General features: G+C 36.2%; 1 protein-coding gene across 8 annotated transcripts in view; it reads left to right on the top strand.

The window, feature by feature from the left end:
• The window catches only part of LOC144443813 (uncharacterized), a 41,968-nt gene that overhangs the window by 24,742 nt on the left and 3,539 nt on the right, over positions 1–13,687 (top strand). For 5 of the 8 annotated variants that reach the window (XM_078133366.1, XM_078133363.1, XM_078133360.1 and 2 more), the window contains 4 exons: positions 767–837; positions 1,225–1,363; positions 3,222–3,291; positions 5,528–7,112. In XM_078133366.1, the coding sequence (XP_077989492.1) occupies positions 767–837; positions 1,225–1,363; positions 3,222–3,291; positions 5,528–5,610 (363 nt within the window). In that variant the 3' untranslated portion in view covers positions 5,611–7,112. Of the gene's footprint in view, positions 1–766; positions 838–1,224; positions 1,364–3,221; positions 3,292–5,527; positions 7,113–10,577; positions 12,166–13,687 lie in introns of those variants that run through there. The other 3 variants (XM_078133365.1, XM_078133362.1, XM_078133361.1) reach the window with 2 other exon arrangements.

Below are 13,687 nucleotides of genomic sequence, written 5' to 3'. Positions count from 1 at the left end.
TCGGTGAATTGGTATTTGTAGCATGTAGCACTCAGTGCAAGGCATGATAGATTTCTAGGTTCTCAAAGTGCATGATGTTAACATTGTACCAAGGTCAAAGTTCAAACTTATTCACATGATTGCACTCTCAGTGAAACCACAAAAGGTGAAATGTTACGGTGAAAGTAGTACTATTTCTGTCAATGCACTCTAAGATGTAAAAGATATTCTGTTGTTACCTTTCAAGTTTGCATTTATTATGACTTTTAATTGTTAAGTTTAGTTAGCAATTCTCAGGATATTACAAGATTTTTGAGTCCGTAATATATAGACACATGTCCCTGGTTGGCTATTTTATTGAAATAATTTGAAAATGCAAGTCGATTTCCGATTGGCTGTAAAGGACAACATGCAAATTATATTGAGATGGTCCAAGTCCAACTTGGCAAAAATGATATATAATAATATACTACTTTTCTTTTGTGAATTCTGTATGGATGTCTGCCATTGTTTTCGTTATTTTATGTCAAATTTATTATGTCGTTGATTCTTTGTTATCTAGAAGTTTAATTTAAAAAACCACAAAATTAGTGTCATGTGTTTAGATCATTTTCTGCCTCCAGGAGACCTAAAACTGGCATATTTGAATGATTTACATGCAAATTTCTTGATAGTGAATGACAACATGTATGAACGTAATATTATGACAATATCCACTGACCATAAATTCTCTGCTTTTTTTTGCTTCCTCTTTTTATTTCTATTCGGGTATGTTTTCTGTATATAGGTCGCTCGTAGGCTGGCTGTCACAGAAAGTGATCTGGAACGTTCCGAGGAACGTGCAGAAGTTGCAGAATCGTAAGTTTAATATCGTTTTGCACTAACAATATTACACGTCCAGGTAATTTACAGAAGATTAGCTATCCAAACGTAGTCAACTATGTCAACCCAAAGATTAGAATCAAACTAAGGGTAGTCACTGTGGGCCCTCTAATTTTGTTGTTGTGAATCAAAATGAGAAGAACTGGGATTTCTTGTGTGTCACCACATACTAAGAGATAGGTGAATACCAAATTTTGGTGCGTCACTAGAAATTGTATGCATCAGTGGCGCGTCAAATTGCTTAGATAACACACAGTGATTGTCAGTTCTTAGCATGAAAGTGCTTTCTTTGTGTACAAGAAATGTCAACTTGACGATGATGGGAAAATGGTAACACTTTTTGTCATGATTTCTTTCTTACAGCAAAGCTACTGAGCTTGATGAGGAACTGAAAGTAGTAGCTAACAATCTGAAATCCCTTGAAGTCAGCGAGGAGAAGGCCTCCGAAAGAGAATTCACCTATGAAGAAAAAATCCGAATTCTGGAGGAGAAGTTGAAGGAGGTTTGTGTCCAAACCAGATAATAGTAAAATTTGGAGGCCTAGTGATTTTATTAACTGCATGACACTGACACAACTTGGTAGCTGTTTCAATTGTTAACATTGTCATCTACTAAACATGTGTGCTAGCTGTATTTCTGTGGACTTCGAAATCATGTTGGGTTTCACATCATAGAAATATCGATCGGTACAAGTACTGTTTAGTAGCTTACAGTGTGCTTTTGAGGCAGCTAGATTGACATTTAAGCATAATCCAACGTATCTACAACCTTGCATGACCAATCGCATGGCTCAATGTATGTAATTTATTTGCCCCCATGTAACACAAATGATATGTCGCCCTCTGGTGGTAATACAACAAATACGGTTGGACCTCTACTTACAAACTTACATGTCCCAAGTTGTGTCAAAGGTCAAGATGCCTTACATTTTACTATTGTTTGCCCCCTTCACTTAATCCTTACAGAGATGTCATAACATGTAACCATGGTAACCGGTGTATGTTTATGTGATATGATTTTTGGCATGTATTTTGCTGCACACAGCAACTGCTAGGTTCACCTTTTTTTGATGTTAGTATTTATTTCTGTAATGTCATTTTGATGCTTTCATTTTGGAATGACAGTAGATTTAGTTGGCTTACTGATTTTTAACCTGACTTACATGAACCCAGATTGAAAGCCATCTTGGCTGAATAGTTGTTGTTGTTGTCTGTTAGATAAAGGGAGATGTGTTCACTTGCATTAGATATAGAGAGAAGTATGTGTACTCCCTAGGAGTAGGGTGAAGTATTAGTACTCCCTAGGAGTAGGGTGAAGTAGTATTAGCATTCCCTAGGAGTAGGGCGAGGTATTAGTACTCCTTAGGAGTGGGGTGAAGAAGTATTAGTACTCCCTAGGAGTGGGGTGAAGAAGTATTTGTACTCCCTAGGAGTAGGGAGAAGTGCTCAATAGATGTAGAAATGATATTTTGACGTTATGAAGTGGAATAGTCATTGAAATTGTGTGTATTTAATGAGCAGAAATGAGGAGAGAGAAAAGACCACAAGTACTGGTTGTTTCATTTGTTTGCTTGAATACTTTCACATTTAGAAAATAGATGATAAAAATTGAATTTCTACATTGACACTGACAGTGAAGCAACGTAGCATTCTTTTTTGTATTTAAATGAAAGAACTGAGATGATGACATTGATTTGGAAACTGAACAGTATTAGAATTAATTGATAGCATTGTGGAATCTTCATATTTACTCTGACATGAACTGAACATGTTTTAGGAATTTCTCAGTTTTATTTCTTTTATGTCTTAGAGAATCTTACCAATCAGAATCTTAGAAATTGTTCTTGAAATAATGGCTTCCAAGGTTAAGGAAGTTGACCATTAATTTTGTACATTTGTTTTGAGTCAGTGGATTGTGAAGTTTCAGAAATATTTGTATTTGTATTTATATTTATATTTATATTTATATTTATATTTATATTTATATTTTATTTCAAGTTTTTAAATCATGTTCAGTTTAGAAATGTTATCATTTGCCTAAATAGCCAGTTCAGAACTATCATTATTTGACCCACCAAGGCAGTTTAGAAATGTCATTATTTGACCCACCAAGTCAGTTTAGAAATGTCATTATTTGACCCACTAAGTCAGTTTAGAAATGTCGTTATTTGACCCACTAAGTCAGTTTAGAAATGTCGTTATTTGACCCACCAAGTCAGTTCAGAAATGTCAGTATTTGACCCACCAAGTAAGTTCAGAAATGTCATACTTACCAATAACAAGATGTTATGTAGTTGTGTGTAGTATAAATAGTGTTGCCTAGCTCCAGAGAGATGCATCATAATCTTTGTTTTGTTGCAGGCTGAGACCCGTGCTGAGTTTGCTGAGAGATCAGTGCAGAAACTGGAGAAACAAAATGAGGAATTAGAAGGTATGAGTTTACCCCAAATTTGGCTTAAATTTTGTCTGTTTCTGGTTGTTTGATGAGCACCGTTCATGAGAAATACATTTGTTGCATGATATCAAAGAAGCAGAACCAACACCAAGTGAAACCAGGCTTAAGTTGTAGCTTGAAAGAACATTTACAGAACTTGAAATTATCAGGTTTGAAATAGTCTAGTTACTATATGCACTGCTATACGGTATTGTTACGATTTACACCTCCACTCACAGTATAGTCAAAGTCGTAACTGTAGAAGTCTTGAGACAATGACTCGTATGCTGTATAGCAATATATGGAATCTGTGCTTTTGAATTCTGTTATAAAGTGTGAACTATCGGTATAAGGAGTGAGAGTGGATGGATTTTGAATAACACACTAACGCTTGTGTTGTGTACCAACTCTCAAGATATGACAGAATGATAAGTAGAATGTGTGGTATTTGTTGTAGCATGTGTTCATGACATAGCACTGAAAAGTGTCATGACCAAATATGGATATTAAATATTTGAAACCTTCACTGGTAATATAACATACCACTGTCACTGCAGGTCAAAGGTCAAATAACTCACTTGACCTTGTCTGACCCGAAAAGAGGGGGAACAAGTTTTAGGGTCACCAAATCACAAAAGGTAGTGACCGATGCAAGTTTTTTGAGTGGAATAGTGCCTTGTGTGTACATGTTTGAAATAACTTGTGTATGAATCAGTTGCTGTATTTTTATCCCATTCCATTGATAAAGTACAAGAATAGTTTGTGAGATTTTGTGACTTTTTAGGCAAATATATATAACCAGAGTGGGATCGCAAAATATATGAACAGCTTGTCAGGAATTTTCAAAGTATCTGTGGATTGTAATGTCAGCTGTCTTTTGTGACTTCAGGGAGACAATGTTTAGTTATGTCAAATTCCTGATAGAGGTCATGTGAAGGTCAATGTAGTAAACATAGCATAGGCTACACAACACTACACAGTGATTTTATCAAATATACTCACGTTTTCTGTGAGTGGAAATGCCATTGAAGGTTTCAGGAAATGCCAAGTGTGGTTTTATATACAGTTGCATGGTCTCAATAACTGACTTGGTTTTTGTTCCCGATCCCCTCCTATTAACTATATTGTTTTAACTTCAAGCTTTCCCTTTCCATAATCATTGCATCATTGTTAAGCACCTTGTTCTCATCACCACGTCAACTGTGACACTGATATGAAAACAGATTCTATAAATATGAAGATGTCAACAGTATATTTACAGACCACTAAGTCAGTCTCAGGTATTCGCATCAGTGCTATGTTATCAGAAAATGATATAAGATCATTCTGTGTCCAGACAGATGCCCCCCTCTCCCTCTTTTGCTCACTCCAAAGTTTGATCCTAATCAAACTTAAGGCCTTTAAGTGATAATAATTTTTATCAGTTTTCATCATTCAAGGAAATGAATGTATTTTGCATTAGTTCTGGACTTAGAGCATAATTAAATTACCTAGTGTATTTCGGCAAAATCGGCTTCAGCTGTTATTCCTAGATGGTTCAGTGACATACACTTGTCATATGAATGTAGTCCTCACCTATCACAATAGTCTGTTCGCTTTGACATGGTTCTTTATTTGACCACAAATTTGTACTTGATATGACAAATGACAATGTCACTTGTGATGAACTGACTAAGAATGCAATGCCTCAGATTTGTTCAAAAGTGATTTGTTTTGATGCAAATCTAGGGCAGATGGATTCAGCAGAGTTTGTGATTTTGATATTAACCACAGCATGTTTTTACCAGATTTTACTAGACTAGCTGTCTTGCTAACTGTTTTGTTTTGACATCTCACCACCATAGATGAAACTCTTTACCAGGAAAGAGAAGTGATGATTCCAGAGTGATCTACTAACAGCTGACTTGACCGATGCATGAAAGTAGTTTCTGATAACACCATCACTTTTATTCCTCAACCAATAGCTCACTTCCAAGTCACTCACAGCCTGATATCGTAACTCAAAATTCTGATATTAAGTCACGGTGTTGTCGTAGTAACACATTTTTTACAACAAACATTCCAATAATGGCACTGAAATAGATCACAGGAAAGAGTAATGATGATTAGCCATTGGCAAAGTACAGCATCATTGACTTGAAACATCTTGACATAATTACAGAAAGTTAAGAGGTACTGTGAGCTTGGAACTTGGCTGTTGTTAGATTTTCTAACTACATCTTATTTTCAACAGATGAAGTCATTTCTGAGAAGGAGAAGTACAAGGCAGTATGCGAAGAGTTGGATCAAACACTCAATGACCTGACCTCTATGTAATAGCTTCCAAATCCTGATAAATTGGAAATTAAGGATACGATATGCTTTTACAAAGTGTATAGTGCGTATTAGTTGATACCGACATCAGTTGGGCTCTTGTATCAATTGTACTCGCTCCCCAGTCTTCATCTTATTTCTTTCTCAAAATACAATTTTTTCTTTCTTTCCAACCACTGAAATTTACACCAAGAACGAAAACTACAGTGCAGTATATGATAACGTGATCAAGGTTCAAATACTGGACCTTGTCAGCACTTTTAAAAACGATATCAAAATCTCTTTCCAACTGCCAGTTTTACCAAAGAACACATATTTTAAAATGCATGTGATGTTTCAATATAGGTAACAAAGTAACAAACAAAATACAACGTGTCATGACACTCTCGTGCGATCTCTTGGCAGCTCAAGTTATAAAAAAAATCCTTTGAAAAAAAAATGTAGATATTGTCATTGTTCATTTAGAGATAACTTATTATGAGTAGATTTACATCAATGTTTATTTATTACATGCTTACTCCAAATATTCAATTTGCTCACTGGTGAAATTTGCCCTGTCTATCAATGTCTGTCTCTGGGAAAAAAAATTCTTTATTCCACTTGAATATTGAGACTTAAATTTGAAACGTTGAATTTGACCAGTGAGCGTCCTTCAAGCTAGAATTGAAACATCACATCGAATCAGTCACTACAAGACAAGTGTACCAAAACTATACGACAATTTCTATGCATAGGATGCTTTTCCAGTCTGTAATTTGTAGTGTTGTCAATCTTTAGATACTTGTGCATTCTTGCCAAACCAAAAGAGAACTTCCAGTTTGCTTCTGCTCATTTCGTGGCAGCACCCCCTTCTCTGTGTTGTAGATATCATGTTGCTAAGAACCTCACATAGACAACAACTGGCACTTGGTAGAGTCCATTACTTGAATAGGGATGGTCAGCTGGAATGTGCAGGGGCAAACTGGTATCACAGTGATTTTGAAAAGAGCCTTGCGAACAGTAGAAGATAGAATTTCATTTTCTTGTCCTTCAATAATTGACGTCAAGTTTTCTCCTATCTCAGTCTTGTCAATAAAGGAAAGACAATTGCTCATGTTCTGAAATATTGCTTGATCATAAAGTCACTACTTGACGATGACCATCCCTATGAGAGGAAACCACTCAACTAGCTGAAAGCAATTCACACACCGTGCAAACTTGTTGAAAGTAAAGTAGTTCTACGCTTTCTCTTAACTAGAACCATGTTATATTATGTAACCCCCACCCTACCCCCCCCCCAAAAAAAAATTGGCAGCATTTGAAAATCATTTAGTATTTTTTAGTCGTAACTAATTTAATGGTAGAGAAACTGAAGATTTTGCAAATAATTACAATGCATGCCATTCTTGAATTATTATTTTCATTATTATTTTCATTTCCTATAGGTTTGTAGTAATTTTCTCATGCCATTTTCAGTTGTTGACATGCCATGTTTGTTAAGGCCAACAATAAACCATTGATCAAGACGTCTTGCAATTTGTTCTCTTCCTGATTTCTGCTATAGAGAGAGAATCTGACCAGTCACATGACAACAGGGAATCCCATTTATTGGTCAATCTGGTCACATGACTAGAAATCCCATTCATTGGTCACACTGATCACATGACAATATTGGAATCCCATTCATTGGTCTAATTGTGGTCACATGACAAGAGGGAAATGTTTGTCTTGGGACTAGCATTTCGGAAGAAATGACAGTCAACATATCTCATAACATGACTGCAGCTTAAAACTGTAACCTACAAGGGCAGATATTTGAGATCGCCATGTTCTTGGTTTGATTTCTGAATTACTGACACCTGATGATTGAAAGGGTTTGTGTATGAGGTGTAAGTGTTTACGATATTTAGTCAGTCAGTAGTACATCTAGAAACACCACTGAAAAAAAGTGGACATCCATAGACACAACTCTTGCATGGGAACAAGAAACCTAGAGACGTAACTTACAGCATGTATTTGTGCATAGAACATGAAAACATGTACAGATAATCTGAATGTGTGGAAAGGTGGGGGTGGACTAAACTCAAGAAGGCTCTAAATGGAAAATGGACAACCAAGAGATGTATCAGTGCATAGAAGAAGTCCATAGATGTACCCTTGCATGGAAAATAGGACAACAACTCATAGACATATATGTATCTCCATCACTGGAAGCTTTGAGATGTCTTGTCATGAAATGAAATATTTGATGGATACCTATGGTTATACTGTATTGCATGGGAAATTTATGTTATACATAGCATGCATGGCCTTCCAAAAGTTTCTCGGTGTATGGAAAAATGGAAATAGAAATGATGTCTTTAACATTTGGTGTATGAGTTAAGGAGGAATGTACAGTGTATCGGGAAAGCAACGACTTACAACTTGCATGTATTGGACTGTAGGGATTGTCACATCTCCAAATACTGGAAGAGGAGAAAACATGGATGTAGGCTTATGTTAATTTAAATGGTACACATACCACCTGGTACAGTATCCGGATAAATAGAAAGTCATGGATGGCACTCCTTGAAGAAGGAACAACCTCGCAGTTGGGTTCATGGATAGCGATGCAAAGAAACTTAAACCAAAAAATATGCACAGAATGAGTATGCAGAACTATTTCAAAAAATGTTATTGCTCAAGAAAGTTTATATCCATTGGACATGGTTGGGTTTTTCGGTTCTCACAGAAAATACAGAGCCAAATCATAATTTTCTTTCTTTCTGTTTTTCTATCATTAAGAGGCCATCTGGAATAACTTCCTTGTCTTATCTATATGATGTATGTATATCTGTCTCTGTCTCTCTCTCTCTCTTTCTCTGTCTGTCTCTGTCTCTGTCTCTGTCTCTCCCCTTCCCCCCTACATGTATATATCTGTCTGTTTGTCTCTTGTCCATGTTTTCATCTAGTACCGGTAATGTCTATTTGTACTTCTTGTTGGTCTTCTTGGTTTTCTGCCTGTTAAATTCTACCAGTAATGAGATGGAATGGAATACTCTTGCAGCAAAGGTTGTTCAAATATGAACTGCTTTAGTAGAAATCTTTCTCTCTTGCTCTCCCTCAAAGCCCCTCTTACTTAAATTCCCTTCTCTATACTAAGCCCCCCCCCTCTCACTCCAAAGCCACCACCATTCATCAAGTTTAACTTCTTTCTATGTAAAGCCATCTCAAGTCTTCAACTTGAAGCCACTCTTTGTACAAGACCTCATCTTACCATCTTCACACCACCCTTGGTACAAAGCTCCTTCCATTCACCTAGTTTGCCAGTACCAAGTCGTACACTACTCTTATTGTCATAGTGAGTGTGTTTCGTGTTTGGTCTTAAGTGATCCATTCTGTTGAGAAATGCCAAACATGTGATGCTGATGAGAAAGATATAAAGAGTACTTAGTATCCGTTGGTAATGCACACTACTGTATAACAGATAGCAGGGTTATAAATAAACACTCGTGAAACATTAAATCTGATGCTGTGATACGTCCTGTCAGCCAACAACTGATTACCATGGTGATGACCATCTTCATCTTTCGTCCAGTGCCAGCACCACATCTTCAGTGAATCATTGCTTTTCTTTCTATCCCTTCCATCTGACAACAACCTAAGGGTTGTAGATCAAAACCAAAATCAAATGGTAAGATGCTTGAATGAATTCTGTACTAGAGGTGTGATTACCGGTACTAAAAACATAGATAGCATGTACAGTACACTGGAACAATGTTCTCCCTCTGTTATGATCCTATGCAGTAGCATGATTTGTCAAATTTTGGCAGTTGCTTATCCCGGACACATATGTTTGTCTCTTGTTTTGTTGTAGTCCATGGCACAACACAGCATTTGGTAGTTTGACCATGTTTGTGACATAATATTAGTTGCCATCCCGTGGCAAAGTGTACAATGTTTTATGAGCTAGGTGTAGAGTAGTGATTTTGATATTAACCACAGCATGTTTTTACCAGATTTTACTAGACTAGCTGTCTTGCTAACTGTTTTGTTTTGACATCTCACCACCATAGATGAAACTCTTTACCAGGAAAGAGAAGTGATGATTCCAGAGTGATCTACTAACAGCTGACTTGACCGATGCATGAAGTAGTTTCTGATAACACCTTCACTTTTATTCTTCATCCAATAGCTCACTTCCAAGTCACTCACAGCTGATATTGCATCTCCTCTAGTTGTTGGTTCTGTTGAGTGCCACAAAATACTGGCATGGAATGAATTTTTTTTGAAAATGTGTCATTTTGTACAATTTTATGTCAGCGTGCAGATGTAAGAAAAATTAGACAATGTATTATTGCAGTGGATGGGAATGTCATTCACAAATGTTGTGGAGAACTCGCAGCTGTGAGCTTGGAATTTGGCTGTTTGAATTTTTAACCAAATTTTGATTTCAACAGGTAAAGCAATTGGCAGTAAGGGGAAGTACGACGCAGTACATGAGGTTGGATAATAGTAACAATTTATGATTGTGTCAAATGTTAATTCCTATAGAGCACTTCCCCACACTGTGCTTAAAGCATGGCATGGACTTACATCAGTACAAAGGTCCCTATATACTTCCTCAACTCTGTGGATAGCATACAATCCACTGTGCCCTCTGTAACAGGATTAAATCCTTCACATTGCAATTTGTATCCTAGCAGGTCCCCATTTATAAAGATCAGTTCAGTGGGTCACAAACACATGTAATGGCTGTGTAATAGCTTCCAAAGACAGATCAAGCTGACATAAAACGTGATGTGATTTCAGAAAGAATATTTGACTCCTCAGTTCAGAGGCTTCACGGCATTGGATAATTTTACAACAAGGGTGTGTAACTTTATGTAGAGTGATGGCCAGTCTCTTGAGAACATAAATATAACAGAGTGTAGTGTTGAGAATGTCGTATTCCTAAATTTTCAAATGCGAGTATTGACACTGTCATCTACCTCTTTCGTTATATTCATCAGATGGTATCTACAGTGAGAAAGAGAAATACAAGACTGTATGCGATGAACTGGATCAAACTCTGCAGGATCTTTCTACCATGTAACACAAATTTCACATCTCTCCCTGACTGCCCAGTCATGGGGACAAAAATGTTGCAAATATATACTTGCCTCATGTTGAGCCAAGGCAGTGTACCAAGGGAAACCAAAAATAACATTTAGGGTATTATGTCTCTGACTACAGATTAGTACAACAGCATTGAAATTTTTGGCTGTTGTTTACAATGTAAGGTTTTTAGATGCTCACTTTTTTCCAATGCCTATTTCGACTTTCCCGAGGGTTTAATGTAATAGTGATGAATTCGTGTAGTATTTTCATACCAAACATTTTGATTTAATAGTAGAATTAGATATGCTCACTGTTATAGATCTGATTTCATGTCTGGTATTATCTACACTGGAATTTAACTTACTCTTGAAAGAAAAGTTTGACGTTTGTTCGTGATTATGAGGTTGAATTTGATAGGTGATTTATCGCAGCCAGAATTGAAATAACACAAAATATTAGTTATTTTGAGCAGAATATACTAGAAACTGTACATCAGGCAGTGAGGCATATAATTATTGATTCATTCGGTTACAGTCTGTATGTCTTTCCCATGTATTAGTGTACATGGTACTTAAAAATTGTCTTGCCAAGTACTGTGCCAACATAGACTAGCACCTCCAGTTTGCCCTTGTTCATGTCATCCATACACACTTTATTTCTGTGTGTCCCATTTATAGTTCATGTAGACAAGAACATGAAAATCAAAAAGATTTGTGTGTTAAACTTGAGTGTATAGGGGCAAACTGACTTTAAACTACTTTCAAAAGCCTTGGAAATTTACATAGGCTTTCATATTTTTTGACTTCATTTATTGCTTGACTTTTTTTTCTACACCTGTAAGACTGTTAAAGAAAACAACAAAAACCTGCAGATATTCTGAAATATTGTTTATGTCATCGTTCCATCAAAATATTAACATCCAAATAACTTCCACGTTTGGTAAATTTGAGAGACGTAAAGATTGAGACAGTGTTAGAAGTATTAATTATATAATGTTTTAAAATTTTGTGAGTCTAGTAGAGCTTAGGCCTAATAAAAGAAAATCGTGTGGTTTCGGTTACACTCAATTTAGAATAGGTGGGGTAGGTAGGTTTTTTTATTGGATTTTTTTTTCGTGTGCGAGTTTCTAGTTCATTTTTTTCCATTGATTTCCAAACGTCTCTAAGTTGTTTATTTCATCCTATCAGGAGTAAAGTCATTAACAGATTGGAAGAACAATTTTAGAGTGTCTTTTTAAGTTGATGGCAGTTTCCACATCCACTATTTCTTGTGAGACTTCACAATTTTTGCAATTTATTATTTTTTTCTTGAGTATGTAAAAAAATTGTTTATGGTCGGCAGTGAAAAGCTAGATGGGGTGTTGGGTTAATGGAACCAAACAGTTATTTTATTTAGGCATAGTAGACTTGTTATTGCGTAACGTAAAAAAAAAAGGGCAGTGTGAGACAGCAAGTAGTACTTTAGATGAATGACATATAAGAAATAAATAATTTGCAAATAGTTCTGGTGCATGTCTTTATTTTCTGTTTGAACATTTTATTTTTCTGTAAGTGTGTAGTTTATTTTACTCATGCCTTTTTCTTTTTGACATGCCTTGTTTGTTAAAATGCCATCAATAAATCATTGTACTAAATGATGGATTTTGAAGCATGATTCATTGAGGTGTGTGGATAGTGGATTTTACTTTAGTGGTTGGTTTGGGTCTTGGTGTATTCGCTCTCAAAAGGTTTGCTACTGTCACAGAATGCATACCCTCAGTCAAATATAGTCGGTAGTGCTGGTTACATGCTTACGGTTTCTTGTACGGTGTATCGCTGTCATTTCACGAGAATGCATATTCTGTTGCTAAGATATCACATTTTATAATAGATGATGAGAAGTACTACTAATTTCTTTTTGATATTTAAAATATGGTTAATTAGAACTTTAACGGAAATTATGATTTTATACATTTTAGTTAACAGATGCAGCTTGTTAGCATTAAACATGAAAATTATGTAGATTTGGAATCTGCTGGAGTGGTATTTCTTGAATTTATGAAATCTATGATCAATAAATATTATACTAAATAAAATCTTGTGTCATGCTAGGATGTATCTTGTGACATAGTTATGTGTACAAATGCTGCAATCTGTGCTTGAAATATAAATCAGTCTGTCCTTAGTGTTGTAAACTGTCAACTACTTTCCAGCAGCACTTATTATTCTGTTGTGTTAATAGATAAATTATACTTTAACTTGCAAGAATGTCTATCCTTGGCTTGGACCTATTTGTGTGGTAGTGCTAGAAACTTCTACTCGACACAGGCACATGGTCGGCAATCTATTCTTGGCATTGCCTTGTGTGAGAAAACTTGCTTGAAATTCTGAAATCTGTACAAGGAATCTGGCTATGACGTGGTCTGTTCTATACAGTCATCTCTACTATGTAATGTATATTCTCTCTACTGAAAATAGGAATATCATTGTTGGTCTGTTCTTGGCATTGCTTTGTGTTATGTTGTGAGAGAGAGATTGCGTCAAACTCTACAATCTTAGCTCTTCTGTGGATCTTGGTATGATAGTCAGTGGTCCATTCTTGGCAAGGATGAAAGCGATAAACTTGCAAATCTCTGAGGAAATCTTAATATTTTCATTACTTTATTCTTGGCATTGCATTGTGTGAGAGTGCTTGCTTCAAACTTTGCAATCTCACTCAGTCGTTCTGTGAATCTTGGTATGATCAGGGGTTGATTCTTGGCTAAGACTGCAGAGCTGTAAACTTGCAAATCTCTCTGAAAATTGAAATGTATGGTTGTTGATCTATACTTGACTTGATGAATTGTGTGAGAGAACTTGTTTCAAACTCTCTAACTTCAGCTCTTCTGAAAGTCTGGGTATCATGGTGAGTGGTTCATCTGTGGCTAGAGTGCATTGTGTGGGAGAGAGCTGTAAACTTGACCCTGTACTAGGAATAGGTGTCCGTGATCCATCCTTAGCAAGCATACAGCATCACTGTGATATAGCTTGAAAGTCCGCACCAA

This window comes from Glandiceps talaboti, chromosome 12 (assembly GCF_964340395.1).
Source record: "Glandiceps talaboti chromosome 12, keGlaTala1.1, whole genome shotgun sequence".
NCBI lineage: Eukaryota > Metazoa > Hemichordata > Enteropneusta > Spengelidae > Glandiceps > Glandiceps talaboti.
This window is presented reverse-complemented; position numbering and strand designations above follow the sequence as displayed.